The 25,969-nt window shown below is 49.3% G+C and overlaps 1 protein-coding gene across 1 annotated transcript in view; it reads right to left on the bottom strand.

The window, feature by feature from the left end:
• Positions 1 to 25,724, bottom strand: part of KIAA1211L (KIAA1211 like) — a 35,523-nt gene extending 9,799 nt beyond the window's left edge. The window contains exons 1-8 of the mRNA XM_026035643.1: positions 25,669 to 25,724; positions 14,875 to 14,951; positions 13,753 to 13,921; positions 10,795 to 10,930; positions 10,254 to 10,436; positions 9,584 to 9,652; positions 6,006 to 6,233; positions 2,365 to 4,006 (exon numbers count right to left, since the gene is read on the bottom strand). Of these exons, the coding sequence (XP_025891428.1) occupies positions 2,365 to 4,006; positions 6,006 to 6,233; positions 9,584 to 9,652; positions 10,254 to 10,436; positions 10,795 to 10,930; positions 13,753 to 13,921; positions 14,875 to 14,951; positions 25,669 to 25,724 (2,560 nt within the window). The remainder of the gene's footprint in view (positions 1 to 2,364; positions 4,007 to 6,005; positions 6,234 to 9,583; positions 9,653 to 10,253; positions 10,437 to 10,794; positions 10,931 to 13,752; positions 13,922 to 14,874; positions 14,952 to 25,668) is intronic.
• Positions 25,725 to 25,969: the final 245 nt, after the last annotated feature.

Consider the following 25,969-nt stretch of genomic DNA (forward strand, 5'->3'; position numbering starts at 1 on the left):
TTTCCCAAAACCCCAAGGCCGGAGACTGTCCTTAAGCCCCATGCCCCGCGGAAGCCCTAGGCTGGTCAGGCTGTTCTGATTGCCGCTGCTTGCGGCTGCAAGACGCGCTCCAGGGCCACGAGGCTCAGGCAAATGCTCCACGGAGCTCAGCGTGACACTTCTGCAGGGCTGCAGACGGCTTCCCTCGCTGCACAGCGCAGCACCCTCATGCCCCGGGGCAGTGCCCTGCTGCTGCTGCTGCTGCTGCTGCTGCTGCTGCAGAGCTTCCCCAAGGACCAGGGTGATGCGCCTTGGGTGGAGCTGGATAAAACCCCCGCCAAAGTTAGGGCTGTGCCGGGGAAACACGAGACGTGGGCACCGCTCGCTCCCCTGCGACTGGAGGGCAGCCAGCTCAGGCTCATGCAGTAACTTAGGACAAGGAGGTGTTTGATCGAACGGCAGTGGAGAAGGGTCTGCAGGGAGGTAAAGAGGGACTTGCGTCAACCCCGCGCACTCTGCTTCATACTGCAAACCAAACGTTTTCAGTCTGGCCACTCCACAATATCAGAATCCATTACAAAGCTATTCCAAGCTAGAAATATGTAGAAAACTAGCAACTTTGCCTCAGGTGTTAGAGTAACAGCAGTGGGGCAGTAAATAAGGAAGAACTAGCATTACACAGCAGTCTGAACTGCAATCCTGGGCCATACACATACCAATTCCCTTTAATTATGTTAGATGGAGAGAAGCACATTTAGAGCAGGGCTCTCACCAAGCAGCCCCACGTTGTGCTCCAGGCCGTGCACCCTGCCAAGCACAGGGACCAGCTCTTGCTGCCAGGCACCACTTTGCACGGGGCATCCCTGTGCATCCAGCACGGGGGCATCCAGCGCCTGCGATCTCCTCTGCTCCTCCTGCACCAGGACTCGCTCCAGGCACATGGCACTCRGCAGGACAAACAGGACATCAGAGGACACAGGAATGCTTGTAACTCCAGAGCCTCCGTGCCGCCTGTTCCCARCCCTCCATCCTCCAGCATGCCCGACCCTACAGCGTTGGCTTCCTCCTCCTCCTCTGTTCCCAATGTGTCCCTCCTAAAAAGAGCAGGAAAGAACCCTGACCACAGCCCATCTTCATTGATTACAGAAGATTTGAGGATCGTTTTAAATAACCAACTGCTCTCAGGGCAGGGCAGTGCGGAAAACGTGTTTAGGGCAGTATAGGGATCATACAAAGGGAGACTTCCTTTGCTGTGGGGAGGCTGCCTGGGTGGCCATGAAGTCCCATCAGACAGCCAAGGAACCTCCTCCTCTGGCTGCCGGGAGAACAGGAATTTGTAAATGGGAGCCCTGCAAAGACAGCTACAAGGCTACAACCAGTTTCACTGGGGGCCTCCAGACGCTGCCTGCGGGGCCAGGAAGAGGCTTCCGCCACGGCGCAGGACAGCGGCCTTGCTGCATCCCGAGGCCCTTCCCTGCAGCGCTCGTCCCGCTGAGCTCGGAGCCCGAGCTCCAGGYGCTGGGAGGCAGCGGGCGCCGCGCGGCTGTGCCGCTCTCAGAGCTCTCTGCCAGCTCCGACTCACGCGCTCAGCGCCAGCCCCGTGACCACGCGGGCTCAGGGCAGGGAGAAACATCCCCCACGTGTCGGAAGACCCAAAGAGCTTCCTTGCCCTCTGGCCTTTCTCTGAAGGGAAGAGCAGAGCTCTCCTGTTAGAACTGTTTGTATCCTACCTAACTCGCTTCCTGACCTTGCAAATAYGTCGGACACTGCTGCCACTTTGGGTCTTCTCTGGTCCCTGCCTGTGGGACACTAATTTTGTCTCCAGAAGTCTCAAGAAGACTGGATTTTTCACTCTAACCCAATTACATTTTGGCTTATCATRTAGACTAGAGGGTCTCTTATGGGCTCTTCTGGCTTTAAATGCCATGAAGCCACAGGGTAGCCAACTTCTGTTTTTGAACAGGGAGTAAGTAATGATAAAGACAGACAAGCAAGTAAGCAAAGCTCATAGGAATCAATGAACAAGGAGTGTGTTGCGCCTGCTGGGCAATTAGTAGTGCTTCTCCCTCACAACCATGGTGAAGAAGGTCTAGAGGTCCGAGCCACCCACCCACACAGAGCTCTACTCTTACTGGGTGCTCCTGGCTCTTTGAACAAGGCTCTGAAACACAAAAGTCCCCATTAAAATATCTTATTCTCTCTGCTGCTTCTCTCCTGCTGCTGTTTTGATAGGTCTTCTCAGCATGGAGGAGTCAGGCAGCAGCCTCACGGGAGGCAGAGCCGCCAGCTCCCACTCCCCACCCTTGTGCTGCACACAACGGGCGCCTCGCACGCAGGGCYGTTCCTCAAGAGTTACGGGGGCTTTATAAGGCACCAGAGTCTTACCAGGCACTTTACCAGGACTTGACTTTTTCTCCAAGTCTCTGTCTTCATTTCTGGATTCAGGAGACTGAGTGACTTTGTCCTGTCTCTCCCTGCTTGCACTGGTATTTGGAACAGTTACGTTYTGCAGGACAGGCTTCTTGGGCAGTGGAGGTTTGCCGCTCATCTGATCCGAGGACTTTGCTTTGGATTTGATGTTATCATTCAAAGAACCACCAATATTTGCATCATCCGTCTTTTTGATCTGTGCCCTTTCACCTTTGGGAAACAAAGTCAATGCTTCATTTTCCAAATTAATCTCTTCACTGTATATTTTAATCCCTTTTGATTCGTGTGAAGAGCTGTCTCCAAATTTCAAGGAGAGTGAGGTGGATCTAAGTTTTACTTGAAAAGGACTTTTATCTTCGCAGTTGGGCTGACTCTGCGATACCACAGAGGAATCACTGGAGMCTGGGCCTGCACCAAGAGCCTGGGAGACAGAGCCAGCCAGCGTTTCCRCACATGGGCCTGTGCTCTCACCGCTGCCCTCCGGCACCAAAGGCTGATCTTTGTTGCCGCTTTTCCTCTCCTCCGCATCTGACACCACCTGCAAATCTGCTTTCCACATCTCATTTCTCAGGGATGTTTTTGCTTTGGACAGGAAGAATCTGGTGTTCAATGGATTTTCACCTGCTGAGCTTTCTGGGAAGTGCAGGCTTCTGGTCCCTGGCCTTTCTCGTGCAGAGGACACAGAAAACCTTCTCAATGCATTGAGTTCATGGACTGCTTTTTCTGCCTTCTTCCCCAAAACTTCCTCCTTGTGGACCAATAACTGACAGTTCTTATCAGAAGGCACTGCCTCTTGTGTATTCTTTGTTTTCTCTAGATCCCAGGAAGCAGATGATCCCACCTCCATTGAAGAAGTAGGATGTGGAACGTGGGAAGGGACAGCAAATGAGTCCATGTGCCGGGAAGAACCTATGGGAAACTGCCGGGTAGGTTCTGACAACACAGCAACCTCTTTCTTTGCTTCTTTATTACAGGATGCTTCCACATTATTACAGGGCACTTCCACATGTGTCTGATCTTCCTGTTTACTTTCTTCTGAACTGTCCAAACAAACAAGATTATGTTTATTAAGTGAAATATCCTCTTCAGATGCTGCTTTGCATACTGCAGGTACAGTAGAGAGCTCCTTATGCTCTTGATCTAAAGTATCAACTGACACATCACACTTATCCGCAGACAACACAGCCAGTGTTTCCGCGGGATCTTTCCGCTCTTGTATTTCTCCGTCTAGACCGGAGCAGGGAGAAGTTGCCTGGCCTTCCCCTCCCAGCAGCAATGGGGAATCAGGCTTCGTGCAGACAGTTTCCTGTGTTGGTTGGCAGCCCTCGGGTTCATTCTCTGGCAGCAGGGCTTCCTGCACCACGGCAGCCTCGGGCGCGGGGTGAGTCACTGCTGCGCTCAAAGCAGCGGGAAGGTCCTGGGGCATCCTGGGCTGGTGCCAGGGAGCCGCATCCTGCGCTGCAGCTGTGCCGCACGGCAGCTCTTGCTGCCTCCTTTTCAGCAGAGCATCTGGAGGCTCTGTCTGCRCCTCTCTGTCATCCTCCTCCTCTTCCTCTGGGGTACAGCTCAAATCAGTCAGAGATTCAGACCGGGTCCTCTGGAACAAAGACATGCAGAAAAGCCCATCAGCACGTGCAGATTCACTCCTTCCTTCCCTTTTATTGTTGAATTTACAGGCTGAGATCTCAGAAAGGCAACACTTGCCTTCAGTGAGAASCACGCTGTTTTCATGACCTGCATCCTGGATGCTTACTTGGCTGGGCAGATCATGGGATAATACATTTAACCAATAYAAAAGCAATCAATGACACTTCATTCTGCATGAGTGGTGCTTTCATGCCTCCATAGATAGGAAGTTCATCAAAACAGTGGCCACTGGACTGTCCTTGGCACTTGATGCCCCACAACATGCTGGATATGCTGTGTTGCTCTTGGGCAAAAAGCACCACTTGAAAGAGAAAAATCCACCCCTTTGTATTTTGCTACTCCATAACAGGATTAAAAATAAAACTACCCATTCTTTCCCAGATATAGCCTTGAAAAGGCAAGTGTACACAGAAAGAGAGCAAAGAAACCCTGCTGAATAAGTCCTTGAGGTTATGACACACTATGCCAGCTGAGGATCTATCCCCATATGGCAATTGTCTAATCCCACTGACACAGCATTCAAATAATGTCTCCCTTATGCGAAGTCTTTCTTTTTTTCTTTCAAAAGTTAGACTATCTGATGAAAGTTTAAAACACAGTACAGTCATCTGCGAATTCTTTGGGACTGAGCTTCAGGTAAGCCTCTAYAAATATGTACTTAGCACTGGCTAAATGTACAGGATTATTCCCAGGCATGTTATAAAGCTGTTGAATATGCATTTTCATATGGTGCCTGTATTATGAGCTTACTGAGTCACTGTAGTTTGGTGGGTAAATATGTGCTTTGGGTGTGGGCCCTAATTCTAAGACCACAAGACTCGCACTCTGAAAACACTTTTAGGACTCACATAATGTCCAGATTTGCAAAGACAATTGCAAAGACAACCCTGGAATGTTACTTGTGTTTGCAGCCCATATCCAGTGAGGATCCAGGAATACAAAAGCAGGAGGTGTTAGTTAGCAACCAGGAGCAAAATGCACAGGTAAAAGTGGGCAGGCAAACGCTTAAAAACTGTAATTTCTTAGCAATAGGTATAAACATTCTCTATGGGAAACCATGTGGGCTCAATCATCTGGCATCTTAAAACAGACAAAGGAATGAGGTTCTTAATGTTAAGCAAGCCCATTTAATGGCTTTGGTGTGTTTAAAACACTGATGGAAACCCCAGATAATAAAGTGGAAATGCTGTAGTAAGAATTGTAAACTTCAGGTTGAAAATGGGAGAAAAGGTGACTCATTAAATAATCTCTGTCAAAAGATGCAAAAAAAAGACCCAGATAAAAAGTGTTTTGAATGATGGTTTGAAACCCAACAGTTTCAGTTATACACATTTTTTCTCTGTGAAGACACGTTTTTAAATTTCTGTAGAGCACATAAAGGGCCAAGCTTGGAAAGAAAGCTGAATGCAGAAGTCCTAATGACCACTATTTGGTTCCAAGTAGCAGGTCATAACTTACCTCTGTAATTTCTGAAACTATAATCCCAATGCTGTTTGATAAGCTAAACAAAAAAAACAAACAAAACTAAAACCAAATACGACGTCTCTCAAAGAGTCAAGATTTTACAGGATCTTTCAGTATAGGAAAGTGCACAAGTTGATTATCATTTTTTGAAAAGGTAAAATTTTTAAAGAAAAAGCAGTCAGCCTCAACTTCTGCATCATGGCCAAAACAGTACATTGTACTGCACAGTAATGTTAGGAAGAAATCTTCACATAAACTGCTGTACCAAGAGAAGTAACCAGTAATCACATAACATTTATTCTGTGCTTACTGACTACTCCAGAAACATATTAAATAAAGCTATTAAAATCCCACTAAATATCAATGCACCCATCTGACTTTTTTTAACCAGTCTGAATTTGGATATGAAATCCAGTCAGAAATTCCAGATTTTTTTTCAGATATGACTTTTTTTTGTGTGCCTTTAATTTTTTTTTCATAATTACCTGAGGAAATCTTCTCATTTTACTGGATCTCTGTTTCCGGGGTTTTATTAAAAGTTTATGTTTAGCAGCAGAATTATCCAAGCAAGAGGAGAGCTCAGGTGGAGCATCAAAATCAGCAGTGGGCGAGATGCTGCTGTCAGAGAACCTTGGACCTCCAGTTTTAGCACTTCCATGCCTAGGGATCCGCTGCCCGGCCGCAGATTGCGGTCTAGACGGACCCAGCGTGACCTAAAACAGAAATAGAGATTCCCCAAATGCAGAATCCGACACATAAACCAATCCATGAAAATAACAAACCTACAGGGAAGGAGGCCTGCTTATTTTGTGGGTTTTGGGTTGGTTTATTTTGTGGCATTTTGTACTTGCCTTGGTTTCTTCCTGACTTCTTTTTAAAATACAGTGCATTTCCTGATATTGCCTATGGAACACTAGTGTTGGCAATTCTGCATTTTTAGCAGCGAGAATATCCCGCTGTATAGCCCAGCGGGAGAGAACAAGTCACATTTAACTAAAAGATTTAACGCACAAAACTATACGATCAGCATGGGTTTAGGAAATGCAGTTATGAAGAGCACTCAAGTGCCCATCCTAACGGGTACATTTCCGTCCTGGGTCTCTCCTATAGCATCTGTCTGGACTCCTATCCACAGTTGCACTGGTCCAGAGCATCTCTAACTTCCTACATTTCATCAGTTCCCTTCCARCTCTACCATATCCTCTTTAGGAAAAAAAGAATCAAACATCAATGGCATTAACAGTTCAGTTACCTTCTTTTTCTCTTTATTTATTTGTATTTGCAAAATAAGGAGGGAGCTTACCCTGAAGCATATTTGATGCACAGACTATTTTAGGGAAGRAAATGGTGGGCAATCCCTACTAGTGGCCTGGAACTTCCAACCTGACCAGTAACCCATCCAGAACTACCTTCTGGATGCCCCCAAAGGATGTGGTACTTTTGTGAAGCTGAAATTCTGAAATTCATCTCTCCTGAGTACCTCAACAAAAGCCACCCAAGTCTGGGGCTGATGCAAAAAGACAGAACTTTGTGCAAATGACTCTTTAAAAATAAGCTTTCTTTTCTCTTTGATTCAGTTTGTGTAAGAAGGTAAAATGGTATTTCGAGATATCTGTCACAAWATTAAAATGACCTCTGCCAACTCTTGATAACAGTCCTCTGAAAGCTTGAAAATCCAGTGCTTTTCRTTACGGAAGTTTTCCTTCTTTGTCATGCCCCATCCAGCTGGACAGAAGACTTTTGGAAGTCATATTTTTATTGAGGGGAATGGCTAGGGGAAGGGAAGAGCTATAGAGTGTTTATTTTATTTTGGCAGAAAAAAAGCGTCAGCATTTTGTGCATGCAGAGTTCTGCATATGCATTGCAGTCAGAAGATAGTCTGGAATACAGCTAGGGCCAAGATAGTGTGGGATACAGCTAGGGTCTGCTAYCCCTTCCTCTACATTTGGGGAAGAAGTCCCACTGATTTTAGTGGAGGCTGGATCCACAGCTTCTGATCACGCTTTCTGTTAAGGAAAAGGTACAAGAGCAACAAAAAGCACCTCACTCRGGCATGCTGAACTTGATGCTCTTGCTAATTTGTAGTAGGGTTTCTCTGCACTGTCTGCAAGGTGGTACTCAAACATGACTAATGTACAACAACGATACAGGGCTGCATTATACATTAGTGCCTAGCAGTGAATACATTGACATTTCAGCTCCCTGATAAAGATACAAGCCATGTTCTCTTTCAAGGCCTATTATTATTTGCCTCTCCTCTCCTTTCTTTTCCTGGTTTTCCTTGCTTCTTTTTTGCCTTAAGAACTTGCCCTTCTCACTGTCATTGTTCAGCATTGGTCATTACGCTGGAAAAGCAGGAATCTGGTTGGCTACTCCAGTTAAATTTCAGCTGGTCGAGAGACTGCCAGGTCTGTGCTGGCTGCAGAGACTGCCTGGATGGTAAAATCCAGCTCTGGCTAAGCCTGGGGGAGGAGGCAGGGCCAGCAGAGCCCTTGGCCCAAACCCCATGCTCACATGGCTCCCCTCTGCTTCAGTTGCTTGCACGGGGGATCATCACGTGTGGGGCCAAGAGGAAGCCCCATTTCCAGAGCGGGGATGGGATGCTCATAAAGGCTCCTTTCTCTCTTCCAGTTAAAAAAGCTTCCAAGACACTGCAAGGTCTTGTTGCCAGCCAAAACCTCGGATCTGTGATGAGTGTATTGCCCTTGAGGCACCTACCGACCGGCCATCGCGTCTCCTCCTGACTAGCAGCAGGTCTGTTCCCTCCAAAGCGCCAGCTGGGCTCCGCATTCCGGCAGGAATGTGTTCCTGTCGTGCTGCTGTCTGGATTGCTTACATGGGACCGGGATGCTCGGAGCTAACTCGTGGGGGGACATGGAAAAGCTGCCCGACCAAAGTCACACAGCGCCTCCGCAGCGGGAGAGAGAAGCTAATGGAGCTATGGGGAGGCATAAACGCTCTTTCAGTGAATATACATCTGGACTGGACAAATATTTTTACTGTAAGCCTATGCTGATTTTCMAGAAATGCTTTCTTCATATGTTCCATTTTTTTCTTTAAGATATATAAAGACTTCACTGTATAAAGCAGTTTTTCAAATACCTTCAAATAAGTCTATCAAGCAGGGCCAGAAATGTTTGCTGAGCCCTGCTGCAGCTGCTGTTAAAATGCCTTCTACATAATTACCAAGAAATGGTCAGCTTGGGACCAGCTTCTTTATTTCCCTTCTGCAATTTTCCTCTATCCCTTCTCCTATTTCCAGAAAATGTTTTCCATTATACCCCTGTGTTGTTTCCACTATGACTCCAGCTGCAGACAACTGAAAGGGACTCTTCAGAGCCCTTCAAAACCACTCTTTAATCAGCCACAACGTGTGAGTGCTGACTGAAGAAAATCATCTATTTGCTGGTTGTTGAGTCCTGAAAACATCACTGAAGCAGAATTCACAGCTCACGCTGGCCCATGTGGCCCAAATCTGACTGAATTAAACTGACTATAGTCAGTTATATCTGACTAAAGACTGAATCCCAGTATCCTGGGCTGCAATATCAATCTCTGTCATCAGGAAAACTGTTTCTGTATCAGTGTATCAGGTAATATTGTATTTAAATTAAGGGTCTGGGAGGATACTGAAAGATCTACATTTTGTTCAAGCCTGCTTAGCAAACCTGGTCCCACACYCCGTGTGCATAACTTAACCACCCTTTACTGCAGTTTCTCATTTGAAACAAGAGATACCCCTCCTCTTTGTGTCCAAATCTGGTTGGTTTTGAGGATCAAATAACATCCGTCAAATTTCTGAAGGACATGAAATATGCTAGAAGTTTCAGTTACTATTAGCAGGAGATTATTTGGTGCTGGAGAACTATATTGATAAACAATCACATCTTTTGAATGTTAGAAAGATAGCCATTGAAACAGCAAAGCATATGGGCATGCATTTACAAACACAGAAAGTTATTTTTGCGGCTGACAGACAATAAAGTAATATTTATACCTTACATTGCTTTAAAAGATTAATATACATAATTGCTTGGCCCTTAATACATTTGGCAGAAGTTACCTGTTCTTCTTCTTCACTGCCTGTTCCAGCTAAACTCAAAGAGCTAAGGTGCTTGTGAGAGTCAGAGAACTGTGGGGTGGAATGAGGAAGAGATTCAGTAAAGATGACAAATGAGACAGATGTACCAGCAGAAACCATCTACACAAACTGCACACAACACCGACAAATTGTTTTTCTCTAYAGTCTTAAGGATTAGCAAGGACATTGCAAACTAAGTACAAAGGCATGCAGATAAAATCAGAAATAACCTGTAACAAAACTATCATTTAAAAGAAAAARCTTCAGATTCTTATATATTTCTTTCTACCATACCAGCAGAGAAAAATACYAAGGAAGAGACGCTAATCAGCATGTTTGAGAGAGACTACAGATTTTTTAGCCTTTTTTTATGCCTAGCAGCTCTCTGTAGTCCCTGAACACCCACATACCCCCAAATCTCGCCACAAAAACACACCCTCTCTTTCCTATTTCTGCATATTCTGGCATGATCTTCGTATTTCAACAGGAAGAGATTTTTAGTAGCTGTTTGCACAGAGACATCACTTTCCCACTTTGAGTAAGTATATCTGAATGGTTCYGAGGTGAAGCAGTAATAAGACTAGTGACCCAAATATATATTTTTTTCTGCCTTCCATACAAGGCTGAGATAAGCCATTAAACGCTGACTTACATCAGTACCAGAACTACTCACTCCTGTTGTGCCTGAATTCAGGATTTCATGGAGCAAAGATGTTTCTGGGGGACTCCTGGGTAATCCGTCGTCTTCAGAGCTGGTGCCAGCATCCTCTGAGCGCTTTCCATGAAGCCCAAATGGAGGTGGAGGCCCCAATTTCATGTTGTGCTGTAGTTTCAGCTACAACGTGGCATAAAATACATTAGTGTGAAAGTGATGGAGCTGCCCCACTGTGCTTTTTAGTTTATGACAGTAAGTTACCTTCATTTTAACTTTACAACTGGATGATGCCGAGCACRGGCAACCTCCCTTTAGAAATGTTCTTACGTGGACAAGCAACCCATCYATTAATAACTACTGTCTTAGCAGAACTGAGATATAATATGGCTTAGTTGACAAATTCAACATTCAATGTAATCTGCAGATGATAATTACTTAGTATTCAAATGTTCAACTATAAAGGCTATGAAAAAAAAAAATCAAGCCTGGGAAGACACCCCATCTCTTGGGTTGGAAAGATGTACGTGGTGTCAAGTACCTGTAAAGCTCTGATTCGATCAGAGACGTTCTCCTGAGAAAAGACTCTCACTGGCCTGGCGGGCTCCTGCCCTGTCTCGGGGATGAAAATGCTGTCGTGTGACAAAGCTCTGCTCCCCATAATGCCTTTGTGGGTCCTAGAATAACACAACAGAGAGCGAAAGTAACTGAGCAGGTTTTGTCAGTCCTCTTGCCATCTTAACTCGGATGAACTTGTGAAAATGGGGTAGAGGACAAATGTGCACCTCCCTACACGGCATGTGTGATTCCAAACTCCTCGCTGCACACACCACCAGCGTTCCGGCCAGGCTATGCAGTGCCATAAAAACTAAGCCAAGAGCTGCACGATGGCACCTGCGGGGCGAGCAGTCTACATGACACCTGGAGACCGTGTGGCACCAGCAGCTGCGCTCTGCTCTGCTCCATGCCATGGGGCTGCCCCTTGGCTAGGGGTGYGGATCCCATTGACCACCTGCAGCCCAGGCGGGCCAGCTCCTTGCTGCAGTGGTAACGTGTCTGGCAAATGAGCCAATGTTCCCCAGGAAGGTTAAACTGCCTCCTGTCCAAGGGTGGCACAGGGCTCGATATGTCCCTGCCATACAGGTCACTAACAAAAACAACCCAGCAAGGTGAAGCTACCCGACAGCATCATTTATATGATACTTCCCAGCTTCTCCTGMATCAAGACTGTGGGGCTTTTCCCTAATGGGCTTGTGGGAGATGTGTTTTCCACGGACATTCTTTGTGGTCTAGAGAAAGGAAGTAGGGGACTGCTTTGTGGACAGCTCCTTTCACAGTCTCTGTCCTGCTTCTGACACATGCGCCATGTAACTCCTTCGGAAAGCTCCTCTGTGGGGCATTAACCCCTGGGTACTCCAGGGGAGATGCAGGGGCACTCACCTAGATGCTAGGAGATCCGTGGTGCTCCACTTAGCTCACCGCCTAACTGAGCAGAGATCAGATACATAGGCACATGGCATTTCTTCCACAATGCCCCTCTTCTACATTTTTTCATACAAGACAGGTATGAAATCGCAAATCTAAATACCAAATTGTCTCGATTCAAGCAACTATCAAGCTAATTGAAGAGATTATTTAGAAAAAAAAAAAAGAGCAACTATTTTTGGATCCGAGGAACTGCTGTCATAGGGACTATTCAGAAACATAAACAAACACAGTAGAGAGTAACATTTTCCTCATAATGGCTGCTATAAATACGCTTAATAAAAGCACAGGAGGAAAAGTCGATGTGTATTCCTGCCGCAGAAGGAAGGAAAGCCTGGTGCTGCGGTTTGATGCATTAGAGACATTAGAAGAACAATTTATCTAAGTGAGAATGCGATCTCTGTCACGCAGCCAAGGTCACGGGGCTCTATGGCAATTTGCTGAGCGCCAGTCAGGGCTGCTCCACGCGCCAGTTTGCCCAGCAGACACGGCAGGCAGCTCAGCTCCGCCGCACGTGCYCGGGCACTGCGGCAGGCACCGCCGCTGCCGCTCTCCTCCTGCACCCCACGCAGCTCCCAGAGCTCCGCTCCACGGCCCCCCGGGTTACCAGTGCTCCAAGCCATTCTCCTTTCCTTCCAAGTGTTTCCTGGCCTTGGTMTGTTTAAACAATTACTCAGAAACAATGAGGTACTAACGCTGCCAATGTGGCTCAGGAACAGGGCCAGGAGAGGCAGGGGCTGCACCCAGCCGCACACGACCTTGTGGAGCAGCGAGGGCAGAGCTGATCTCACCACGCAGCTCTCAAAGCTGCTGCTGAGGGAAAACGCTGCAGTCTGCCCCGAGCCCTGATGCTGCCAGCCTGGAAACCCCAGGATTGCAGCGCCAACGAAGCTGGACTAACCTTACTGTTGCCCTTACACTAACCACACACACGCACGCACACATACACGCGTCTGTTGATAGATTTCCTTCAGTTGTCTGGCGCTGCCTAGTGGCCTTCCTGCAAAATGTCTTTTGTAATGGGCTGGATGGCTCCTTTCCCAGTCCCTACCCAAAACAGCATCGCTCCAGTGGCTGCTAGTGCCTCAGAAAACTGATGCTGGTACTTGAGAGACCCAGCGCCCAGTAACGCAAGAACTTTCTTTTTAGGCAGCTGCAGGACTATTCTATCCATCTGTCTATCCAATTAAAAAATTGAGCTTTTTACCACGTTTCTTATGCTACCATTTTGGAAAAAAAACTAACAGATAAGATTTTTGGGGGTGCCTGGGATTTTGCAGAGGTGCTCGGGTACCCAGGCTGCTGTTCTCCTCAGGTAACTTGCCATTGCAACAGAGGTATCTACAGCAGACCCCATCACCCCAGGCTCCTCTTTACAGTCCATGGTGAGAAATGGGCACTTTCAGAGCAGGGTTCATGCGACCTGCCTTGGATATCCACACAGGAATGCCGTGAGTCACATCTTAGCAATGCGGATTTCCCTGTGCTGGCTGTAAAAGCCAGCTGGGGTGACTAACTCGGATGCAGAATCTACCCTTTGGCCAGATATGGGAAATTAAAGCTCACACAAGCTCTGGTCCATGCTCATTTCAGTGGGGTTCTTTCCGTTATCTCCTCCTTGCTTTTGAAAACATCCGTAAAACATTAAACCTCAACATTTCTTGAACTGCCTTTAGGAGACGCACTTCAGAGGCACAACACTGCTCTGGTAAGACATAAACTGGGTATCTGGTCCGTACTTGAAGAGGGGAATTACATTCCCTTGAAATGATAACGCAAGGTTTATTTATGCTTAAATGAAAGCTTTTAAAATAATTATTTCCTACTGCAAGCCATCCGCCACGCTTGCAATTTGTCTCGCATCAGCCATTTTAATTTGTACTTTCCTTAAGCAGACAACTGTTCAGGAATGTGGCAACAGGAGTAAAAAGAGGAGGAAATGTGGGGGTCTCCTTAACCCATAAACACCCTCACGGTTCCTCAGCTGTTTAGTATCCCCAGTCCAAAGACTTACTCGAGTTCATCTTCAGAATCGTAACCAACGTGWGTCCCTTGTGAGGCTGCGACGTCTCCTGTGGACTGGAAGAGCTTCAGGCTGCTGTTCCCGGTAGGTGACAACGTCTCTTTCCTTTTCTTTTTACCAAAGAACTTCTTGAAAGATATGAACTTCGATTTTTTCTTCCCTAAGTAACGAGACACAAAGATGATGCTCCTGGCAGCGTTTGCAAGCTTTAGGAACAACAATAAAATTAAATAAATTCATAAGTGGATTTTTTTCCTGGATGAGGCAACGCGCTCCACTCTTGTATTAAATCTTTCAGGTCTATGCAGTTACCATGAAATTACTGTTACCTCGGAGAACGGATTGCAATGTTGATGACACATAAGAAGCAATCTATGTTGCAGGTATTTTCTACTAGAGTTTCCACATGGCTCTTGAGATAATTAGATCACTAAAAAAAAACCACCTTTAACATTGACTACCTGGGATATAGAGAAGAAATTACAACTTGGAAGCACTGCCTTTGTTCAGCAAGCTAAATAGTGAAGATAAGGACAATGTTGTTACCAAAACCAATTTAAATGTAGAAATGGTTTACTTAGGTGGAATGTGCAGTGTCRGGAGGCTACTGCTTTTATAGGATCAGCTTTATTGTACGTTCCAGAATATTTTGAATGGTAATTATGAGACTCAATGGATCACCAAGTATTAAAATGGGAATGAGGCAATAATCCTGAAAGGCAATACAGGTCTCCTGACTGAGAGAGGATCTGAATTAGGAACAGTTCCACAACCCAAGAAGAAAAATATTGAAAATGAAACCAGCACTTTGGAGAAAACATCCCCATGACCTGTACATGGCCTAAATAAGGGCCCATGACAGCACTGCAAGATGCTCCTGCCAGCATTTCAGACAGTGCTGGGTCATACTGCTCTGTTAAAAAAAGGTAACTTTGCTACAAGACACTACAAAAATCTTAGACAATGTGAAAGACAGAACAGCCTTGACAACAGAAAAATAGAAAGGGAGGACATATTTTCTAAAACCAGCAGAGTCACTTCTGTGATAAAGCTAAGATTTTGAAGCTCCAAAATTCGTAACGCTTCATCCACGGGGGAAAGCAGCAATTTTACCTGAATTGTCCTCTCCAAATCCTTCACTCTCTCGCACCTTAGGGTCCATTATCCTCCTGGAACTTGTGTGACAGTCACTACGGGAAGGGGAAAAAGCATCAGTCATATTAACGATACAGTAATACCTAACTATTTATAGAGGCAAGGTACTAAAATATACAAATAGATGAATATTATACATGTCAAAGAATTTTATGTAAACATGTGTCCTGTATTTACATTTAAATATATTTAAATATATAAAAATATTTTAAATATATTCAAAAATATAAAAATATAAAATATTTTTTTAAAAATGTAAGAATTTCTCATAGGACAAGGGTTGTTAGGCGACAGGATATGGTGCCTAAGAAGGCTATGGAATAAATTCCATAGAATATTTCCACTTATTAAGAGAACGGTACGTTACAGTTAACCAGGGCATTGCTAGTAACCTCTCCTGACTCAGAAGCATATTTAATGGGATTATCCAATGCTTCTGAAAGAATGAATTTAAGGAAGTTTACTTCTCTTGCTCTCCTTTTCCCTGTTCAAATCACACAAGTTGCTTTTACCAGTGGCATAGTGAAGGTGACTACAGCATGTGTTTAACATATGCGAGCAATGTTAGTAAAGAACACAAGGTATTTTGAAKTTATTGATTTTCAACTTGAAGTATTCTTTGGATTCCAGTTTTTCTTCTTCTTTTTCCACAAATTTGTGAAAAGGCAACAACTCTTTCTATTTCTTTGTTCATGCAGACAACAGGAAAAAATATAAATACAAATAAAAYAACTTCTAAAAACAGAAGCAAGATATTACTTTGTCCATTAAGGTTCCTAAAAATATTTCCGAAGTTGTGCACATCTCAAGCTCGAGGATGAAATACCTGTAGGTTGGCAGCAACCGGGTCAGAGCAGGGTTGGATTATATAGGTATCTAAAACACAACCAGCCGGTGGTTAGCGATGGATAGAGCTGCGTATCTGGTCACCTATTAAACGAACTCTGGGGGGGACTCGTGCTCGCTTTATGTTTAATGAAGATTTAATGGAGATAATGTGTTTCCAACAATCTAGAAATATGCTGCTATTTAACCTCACCTCCTCAGCAGCCAACTTTCTGAAAGTTAAAAAATAAAAGCTAGTTTCATYGCAATGTCAGGAGGATTTCTGAAGCCTGGGGAGCCATCAGGGACTAAACAGTCAGCGCTACCTGAGGGCACCAGGCCTGTTTCCACACGGGGCACCAAAGTCAGACTCCAACCCGTGCTGGGATCTGGTCTTGCCAGTCACAAGCACCCATTGCCTCCTTCTCCCATGGACACCACGGGGCAGCGTTTTCCAGCTCTGCAGCATTTTTCTAGTTTCCTGCAGCCGTTTCAGGAAYTGTCGCATCCTTCTGGAGCACCCGGAAGGGTGAAGGCAGCTCCCCACATTCGTGCTCCCAGAGCCCAGGCTGGGGACGGCTCCAAGTCCCTGAGCCCAGCCCCATCCACACTGCCAGCCACAGCAATCCCTGACTATTTCCAGGTCTGGCTGGGGGAACAACCTGGTGTTGTCTTATTCATGGAGAGCTGCCCAATTCAGGCTGCGGGCAATGAGRGGCACTCAGGTGCCCGAGTCACCTCCCTGTAAGGAGGGGAACCCCAAATGTGCAGCACRTGTGGCCAATGACTCTCGTATGGACGGCCAGAGAGCTCCTCCAGGCCTCCGGGATGGGGTTGCTTTACATTTATTCTATTTATTTATTTTAAATGCTGGAAGGTTGGGTAAGGTATTTAGTATCTTTTAATGACTGCAAGGCTTCAGCACAACTCCTGTCTCAACRCTCAGCCCGCAGCAGAGTGAACACTGGCTCGCCTCAACCTTCCAGCCCTCACTCCCTGGGGCAGATCCCAGGCCTTGCCTGCGTTTCACAGTGCCAGGCTGCAGCCCGAATCCAGAGGCAGCCTTTGCACTGGATGCTGCCAGGCCTGCRCCCACGGATGGGACGGGATGCGGCACGGAGGAGGGCCGGAGTCCTCACGGCTGTTGCTATGTTATGGAAACACAGGGGCGAGGTGGGGCTGCCCGGCCACAACCCCGCGCCAAAGGCGCCGGGAGGAGTTTTATGGCGCTGCCGCCACAGGAGAATCCATTTGTGCAGTCGGATGAAGGGGCGCGTGCCGCTCCTCCTCGCCCTGGGGACGGGAACTCCCAGGCCCATCGCGACGCCATCCTAAAGGAAGGAAACAGCTGGCGAGCGGCACTCCTGGAGCCGCTCCAGTTGGGCAGCCCCTGGGTGACGGCGCTCCCAAAGGCGGCAGGTGCCCGCGGCAGCGCCGGCCGCTARAACAAACACCCCAGCACCCAAGAAGAGAAGGCTGAGAGGGGATCTGAYCACTGTGTCTAAGCACCTGAAGGGAGAATGCAGGGAGGAAGGAGCCAAGCTCTTCTCAGKGGTGGCCAGTGACAGGACAAGGGGCAATGGGTACAAGTTGAACTACAGGCAGTTCCATCTCCATGTGAGGAAGARCTTCTTTTATGTGAGGGTACCRGAGCCCTGRCACAGGCTGCCCAGGGAGGCTGTGGAGTCTCCTCCTCTGGAAGTCTCCAAACCCGCCTGGATGCCGCCCTGTGCCCCGTGCTCTGGGTGTCCCTGCTGGAGCAGGGGGTTGGACTGGATGGTCTCTAGAGGCCCCTTCCAACCTCAACTCTTCCGTGACTCTGTGACTGGGCAGCACTGGGCCGAGAGGCAGCCACGGGCACGAGCGCCTTCCGGGTGCAGAGGCCCCCGGACAGCCCTGGGAAGCACCGACCTCTGCTCCGCTCTCCGGGGCTCCCAGTGTCCTCCAAGCCCAAATTTAGGTGATTACAGTAGTTTCTGCCTCAAAATTGACCATKGTGCTTTTATTGCCACAGGGGAAAGTTTCTCCTTCCAAACTCTGAACACTGAAACAGCATCAGATAAGCACCCTTTTCTCCCCTTCAGTATCTGACATCAGAGAAATCTGTTTTCTTCCCCAAATACATGAATGCAAAAGACCTGTTTTATCTGTGTGTCACCTTTTCCCTTTTGTATAAGCTATTTTGACAATTGCTTGAGACAGATTTTCAAGCTTTCAAGCTTCTTCCTCCGTACCGATAACAAACCCTCCGGCACTAACAGGCTCATCACAGGAAAGGCTCGATTAGTCAAAGATATTTAATAGGACTGAAAAAGAGAGAGAGAGGGGCTGAGGTGTAATCTAGCCATGATTACGACTGACTGTTGCTTCCCTGACGCAAACRGAGATTTGATTGTTTACTCTAGAGCCAAACTCCGCTTCCTCATAGCTTTCCTGCCAATCCATGCAGCCTAACAAGCACGCAGCAAAACGCCTCTCAAGTCGCTGACCACGGAGAGCACCAAACCTCCGCTCCGCTCTCTTCCTCCTGCTTCTTTTCCCCCCCATTTACACTCTCTTCAGTTCTTTCCACAGCGGAGTGCTGGAGATAGCTGGCTTATCAATTTATTATGAGATTTTATAAGTACGGAGTGCCTCCTGATAAATTGCTAAATACCACCCAAGATTATAGCACTATTTTTCCGATATTGGACTTYTCCCAGCAGAGACTGCTTTTCCCTTCTCCTCCTTCCTTTGAGTGCCCTTTCTAAATGAGCTAAGATGCACRAAATACAGCTGGGAATGAGGGAGGGAAGAAAAAAACAAAACCAAGCCTCTCAAAGCATAACCCATCACAAAACCCTTTCCCAAAGCTCTCCAGCCTCTTGAGCGCGTGTCATTAGGATAAACCTCTGCTCCCTGCTCCAAAGCTGTCCCCCAGGCCCCATTTCTGCAAGATGAAGGCTGCAGAGCAGAGCGAGGGGCTCCTGYGGGACGGCTCCCGAATGGAACATGGACACAGGTGCGGATCCCAGGCGAACAAAGGCACTTGCACAGACACGTCCAAAACACGAGGCACAAAGGGGCACGAGGGCCCGATCACGTTGCCCCCACTTCCAAAGCCAGGCATCTCCCTGCTCCAAATCCCTACTTATGCCAAAGAGGTAAAAATCTCACTTTATTTTAGTTTTCCCTTATTTATTTTGTACCCAGGCTGCAGTTCTGTAGTCAGAGGAGGCTGCGTGGCCGCGGGCGCATCGCACCCCCCAGCCAGCCCAGGGCCTCGCTCCTGGGCCTCGCTCCCATCCCGCTGCCCTCGCGGCATGTCCGCACATCCCAGCGGCATTCCCATCCCTTTGGAACGGATACGAGAAATGTTTTACCAAAAGCAGCCTTGCCTTTGGGAAATTATACTCTTTCCTACACCAGGCCTATGTAAAGTATCAAAGATAAGCTCTATGCCAGTTGAAGGAAAAAGACACACAGATACTTTTTATATAAAATTTTGCCTTCTCTTTTSGAAGTTGGGCAGATGCCCAAGGCCTCCCATTTGCTACAGTGTTTTGGATCAACAAACAGAAAGTATTACTTTGGAAAGTCTCTGCTGGGTTCTATAATTTAATGAGGGTGCCAAATTGTTTCTTGTACACAGGGATACGTCTCACCCTTGACATCAGCAGTAATGGCTTGCCACCCTAACCACAACAGTTTGCTGTCGGTCCTCATCAGTCTCACGCTGAGCCTGGAACACCTTCCCTTTCCCCTTCCCCTCTCTTTTCTTCTCCCCTCTCTTTTCTTCTCCCCTCTCTTTTCTTCTCCCCTCCTCTCCTCGCCGCTCCTCTCCTCTCCCCTCCTCCAGAGAAGTTCCGTTCCCTTGCACCCACACTTTCTCTCTTCCCATGCCGGCGGTGGAGTATCGGGAAACGCTGGCACAGGGAGCTGCCACACGTCAGCAGCGACAGCCTCGAGCTCTCAGGGCTCTCCTGCCGCCGCGCGTGCCCATCGCYGCACGGTCACGCATGCGCAGGTGCTGCCCCGTTGCCGCCGGGCAGGGGCGTCTCTGCAGAGCCTGCCCGGGAGTCCCAACCCCGCCGTTCCGCTCCAGCCGTGTGGATTTTCCACCTCTGGCCAGCCCGGCTCAGCTCCGGTGCGCTGGTSGCTATTTATTTCCAAGTCATGTGCAGGTTCCCGAGCAGGATCCTGGGCACAGTGCCCACCATGCCCGCTGCCAGCAGCACATTCCTATCCCTATTGCAGACATCCCATGTTCCCAGGGATGGCGGAAAGCCCTGCTGTCTCTGCCTGCGTTTTCAAGAACTCACAGACCTTCTTTCCTGCAACCTTTCTGTGGGAAAGCAAGTGGGAAGGACAGAAATGCCCCACGACACTCAGCTTTCCCCCCAAGCAGCTTGTGAAGAGCAAGGGGTTGCTCTCCCACAGACAACACCCAGGGAGCCAGGAGGCTGATGGAACTGCTGCCACGGTCTCCTCTCATCTCCCATGCCGTGCAGGCGACCGTCTATCCRGAAAGGCAAGCAGGGCTATTCCTCTTGGAAACACGCCACGGATGTTCAGCAACAAGCCTCCCGCCACGCGTGGCTCGAGGGAAGAGCCCTTCTCTAAACATGACACAGAAGCAAGCAAGCAGCCACACGAAAGACTCGAAAACGCAGCCTAAAGAGAACCCCACAGTTCAAGTGTGCGCAGCCGGAGCTGCTCTGTTCCCCCGAGCTCAGTGTTGGGAACCCCCCCAAGCTCCTGCAGGAAAACACTCACAGCAGCTCCCTGTGTCTTCAGAACAGGCGGAAGAATCAGCATGGCTGTGTGGTCTCCGGCGCTTGCAATTCAAGGAAACATAACAGGGACTTCATGGACCCTTCCTTGCTTTTTGGAACCATGAATAGTGTAAAATGTCCATAAATACACACAGACACTCTTCCTTCAGGTAAAAAAAATAGTTAAGACTCACCTGTAACCACAGCAGGCCCTGTTGGACAGCAAGCCCTGATGGACGCCCCATCACTTAAGCAAACGGACCTTGGAAAGTGCCGGGTTCCACGGGAGCTTAAGATGCCTGGCATTTTGCAGAAAGCGCTTAGTACTACCCAGGCTGCGATCCTCATTCAGGTTTATCTGCTATGCAAAGCAAAGCTTAGTGGGGCAAGCTAACCATGCTGTGAAGTAAACTACACCTGCTATACCACATCTGAAYCTGGACCCATTTCTACCCATTCTGAACTCATCTATCTTGCATTGAGTACTTGCTACCTCAGGTGTGACATAGTCACAGTTTGTGAAGCCTCTTTAAAAAGTTAAAGGATAAATCTTTTCCAAATCTCTCATTTGTCCAAACAAAGAATATAGCTCTAGCCAGGGCTATTTGCAAATATTTTGCCAAGAACGTACTGAAGAGAAGAGCCTGGTTACACCAAACATAAAGAGGGAGAAGCGCACAAAATAAAGGGATGTTCTTTCCACGGTTCCTCAGAAATTCCTGTATTGGAAAGACAAGGTAATCACTGTGATCATCTATGCACCCAATTACTGCAAAACTGAATATCTAAAGCAGGGAAGGAGAGTAGGGAATGCAAAGACAAGGCATCCAGCACTCTAAGAGAAGCCCATGCCCTTCTGGGCGGATATCCCAGTGTCCGGCCTGCCGCTGGATGGAGCGCAAGCATGTTCTGTATTCCAGGCGCTGGAGCCCCCATGGCTGCCTCCGTTCCGCTCCGCCTCAGCCCGCGCCACTCTGCGGACCTGGCTGCAGCCACRCGCTTACCTGGAGTCCCCTCGGATGCACCGGCAAAAGGCGGTCATGTCTCCGGGCCGAGGAGCAGCTGCTCTCCTGGGTCATCCTAGGCAGGAGCGGTGAGGATGGAGGCCGATCCCGTCGGCAGGGCACCGGGAGGTGGTGGGAAAGCGCTGCATCCTCCCCTGCCGCTCTCCCTCCTCTGATCTCCGGCGGTAGGCGTCGTGGCTGGGATCTTCCCTGACCCCGGCACAGGCTGTCCAGGAAGCAGGGCCAGCACCAGCGCAACCCCAGCCCTCTGAAATGCCCCCAGGCGCCCGAGCTCACATACTTCAGCGGGAGCCTCTATCCTGTAAACACATTCCAGGTTCTGGGCCCGCTCCTCCTCCCGGCCCGCTGCGGCATGAGATGCATCTCGGAGGTGGTTTYGGAGCAGTGCTCCCCTCTGCCCTGCTCCTTGGTGCACCGTGACAGACCCAAGTCGCTCCGCACTGTGTTTTCCTCAAGAGATTCGGGGCRGTCCTCGAGGAACGCGGGGCGTCGCTGAAGGACACCTTTGTGCTTCAGGGTGAATTGTTGCTGTCCGTGTCCTTACAGAACCTAGAGCGGCGAGCTTATGCTGGAGCAGTCAGTACGTACATAACGTGGGGATYGTAACCCCACAACAACTTGAGAAGCTTGTCCAGACAAAGGAGGAAAGGACTTGCCGTTATTCCTGCATGCCAGATGAGTGCGAAGCACGGGCAGATGCCAAGCTCTCCGTAAGGGCACCAGGAAGTGCACCCAGGCACCGGCCCCACAGCAAGCAAGACCCGGAGCTCACGGAGCTCGGCTCAGGATGGCCCCAGCTCAGCGGGAAGGGAGAAGTGGGGGGCAGCCCCCCGGACTCCACTCTGAGGCTCCCATGGGCTCCGTCTGGGGACGCGCCATGGCCAACAGCTCCAATGTGCCCCCTGGCAGGAAGCTCCGGCAACACTGGCTCGCAGCTGCTTCGCTTCGCTCCTGCTTCACTTCACTCCTGCTCCCTGGGCTGAACAAGCCCCGCAGGCTACGCACAAACCCACAGACCACATCGATATGAGGCAGAAAGGGAATGATCCCACTGGGAAAACTATGCCAGGTGCCACTGCATTCCTTCCTTTGAGCTCTTCACAAGTGTTTGACTCCAAAAGTCAAAGACCCGTGAGAAGCAAGTTATTAAATGGTGCTTACAACAAGATTAGTAGGGTTAATTGGACACACGCAGGCACTTAACTAACTTCTGTTGGGAAGTGCTTGCCATAAAACCTCCCTGCTTCCAACGCGGCAGACAGCACGTCGGTGAGCTGCAGCAACCCAGCACGGCATGGAGGGCCCTCCCCTGCCACCGCCTTGCAAGCCCTGGGCTGCCTCGGCCCACAGGAGCACACGGCTTGCTCAGCGACACGGGTTTTCTGGAAGCCAGTGCCAAACTCCAGGGTCTCAGAGGCCCAGGAGCAGCCTCCCTGTGCAGAGGGAAGGGGCCACCCTTGCTAGGAGGGAGGCAGAGCAGCAGGCCTAACAACAGCTCTGGGAGCAAAGCAACCCACTGAAGGTCAGAGGCTGCACCTTACTGCGCCACACATCCTGCTGGGCCGCTCCATCCCGCTGCCCTGGCCGCTCCATCCCACTGCCCTGGCYGCTCCGCGCTCAGCAACTGCCCACGCCGACTGGCCGCGTTTGGCTCATGCTCCTGGGGCGRCAGCGGAGAAATCAGCAGGTACAAACCCAGTCACAGCAACAAACGAAAGCCCGTTCCCAAGCTGGCCGGTGTCGCAGCCTGTTTGGGGATCCCAGCACTTCCTGGCTTTTCTTGATCACTTTTACAGGTCCAGAACCACGGCCGAGGAGGCAAGGTCAGCCGGGAGGGCCAGCGCTGGCTTCCTCTTCCCTGTCCCGCGCCGCACATGCCTTAGCCAGGAGCTGTTTCACCCACAAGTACACTTCAGCCCTGGGTTTCCGCAAGGCCCCTCACAGCCAGGCGCCCCCCGGCCGCCCCCTTCTCCCATCCTGAACCCACCCTTGCTGGGAGCAGAGGCCCAGACCCGCACGTTGAATCCCAGGTGGCCCTTACGGCTACACGATGCCGGAGCCACTTGGCGTTTCAGGCTCTCTGACTTTGGGTTGGCCTTGTCAAGGCTGGCAGCAGCGGGAAGGGCATCCACCTTCCGCCTCTAGTCTGGACTGTACTTTGGAGTCCAAGGATAGTTCTGAAGGGGACTGTTGGGAAACACTGTGCCTTACAAGGCCCACGCGTCAAAAATCTCTATCAGCTCACATCTTCCACACACCCAAACACGAGATTTCCAACGCTGGCTGCTGACACCAGGCTGCAGTGCCCATCCAGGTTCCTTTGAAACCCTGARGGCCAGGACACGCTCCCATGGCTGCAGCGTCTCCCATCTGCACGTCCACAGGACGCCTCCGATTGAGGTGAAACTGAGTGCTCCTTGAGGAGCACTCGATTCCTCACACTTAGGGGCTGCTTCCCAACCAGCATTTTTTCAGATGTTTTAAACGGCATTTGCTAGTGAGGTCAGTGTGCAGGGAATGAGGGGTGCAGCAGAGCCCCCAGCTGCGACGGGCACAAGGGCGAAGGAGACCCTGGGCTTTGGGAGCCGAGAAGAGCTGGGAACGCCGCACAACCCGATTGCCGGGTCTCTCGCTCCGGGGTTTTGCTTTTCCCACACTCAGGCAGATCACAGAGGCTCAGGAGGTTCCTCCTGAAAGCTGCTCTCCTTGAGACAGGACCAACTAAGTGAAACGTGAAGCACCTCCTCCGATATTCCTCCTCCTCACCTAAGTGCTCAGCAGGGTGAAGTTATGTGCTTAGGAAACCCTCTCGCAATAAAGAATATCCTGGCAGCACAAAGATCTTGCCTYGAAAAAAGTTCTTTTCTCTCTTCTTAAATGGGCATGTGTGCCATGGGTCCTCAGGGTGCCTGCTTGAGCTTTCCCTTAGGTATTACACAGACAAAGAGCTTGGGATCCCGAGTTACACAGCGCCGCTCTGAAAAGCGGCCACTGTATCAGGGACGCAACCTGAGACTCCACAAATTGTTTTTCTGAATACTGGGAGTGGAAACTATCAATTCCAACTGCACTTTCTCAGTCGCCCTGAAGAAACTGGGTCCTGAATTTGAGTCAGCACTCAAATTAAGCAGYTTCGTATTAGGAATAATTTAAAAACAAGGCTTTAAAAATTTCTGTTCTTTTACATCTCYATTCAGAACTCTCTTCTACAAACAAGCCCCACCCCCGACAAAAAAACTCCAAACCCCAAACCCTCTCGCAGTGCACGTGCCCTAGGGATTCACAGGCGGCCCTTGGCTGGAGTGAGCCGGAGCGGCGCCAAGCTGCACTGCTGAGGAGCAGAAATGGCCCCTGCTCCCGGGTCTGCCAAACGGCTACTCAGCCAGCTCACATGCACCTGGAGATGCTCATGTTCCTGAAAATGTGGGAACTCTTCTCCATGGGAAACGATCCTTTAGAAACTGCCAAGCCACCTYTGCATGAGTGTATGAACATGCAAATGACTGCGCCCTGGTACGCGCACCGTGATCTCCGGTGTYGGTGAACGAAGCAAGCAGGCTATCCCCCCATCTCTTTCTGCTCCCTTTTCCTTCTTTTTCTCTAGTGCTTTAATTGTTGCATCTGTCCCAAGCTTCCCCCTTGCTGTCTGTCACAGCAAAACCAAAAGCAGCCCCGGGCTGCAGAGCGCAGGCAACGACCGCCGGCCTCTGCAGAGGGCCTTGGCGAGCGGAGCTTGCTGCTTTCCCCCTGCCAGCTGCTGCAGCGCGCGCCCGGCACCCAGGAGCTCTCTGGTGGATTTTGGTGGATTTTGCACTAGCCAGTTCTACAATGAATTAACTAGAGAAGTTCAAAGGCTGTTTCCAGCACTTCTGAAGCAGGAGCAACAAGGAACGAGGGAAGACGGTTTATCTTTCCGCTTAACTTTCCCACTTGCCATCCGATGAAACTTTAATGAGTACAAAGACAGGTCAGCACTTGCACAGCCCGGCGTTGTGCATCCGTGTAAGTGAGACCCATTACACCTGCAGGAAATTGACCCTTAAAGCAAGTCAGACACGAACCTCCTTCAGCTGCTTCCCTGCAYACTGCTCCTGTTACATTCCATATAACACAGAAAGGTTACTGGCCTTTCCACAGGCACCTCTCACCTTGCCAAACGTGGAAGCAGGAACAAAACACAGGAGAGGTACTTCCAAGTTTGCATGGACGTGTCCGTAAAGCCTCAGTCGGGTTTAACTCACCCTACATCTCATCAGCCTCCGGGCTCCGTGCCCCAAAGCGCRAGCTGCCAGCGCTGCCCTGATCCCGCCGTGGAGCAATGCCGGCCGCGGAGCGATCCCGGCTGTGGAGCAATGCCGGCCACGGAGCGACGCTGCGGGCGAATACCCGAGGTGGCAGGCGGGGGGACAGCCGCTCGCCCCGGGTTGCTAGGGAACAAGCAGGGCGTCC

The sequence above is a fragment of the Nothoprocta perdicaria genome, unplaced genomic scaffold (genome assembly GCF_003342845.1).
Source record: "Nothoprocta perdicaria isolate Ctin4 unplaced genomic scaffold, notPer1 scaffold_163, whole genome shotgun sequence".
Lineage (NCBI taxonomy): Eukaryota > Metazoa > Chordata > Aves > Tinamiformes > Tinamidae > Nothoprocta > Nothoprocta perdicaria.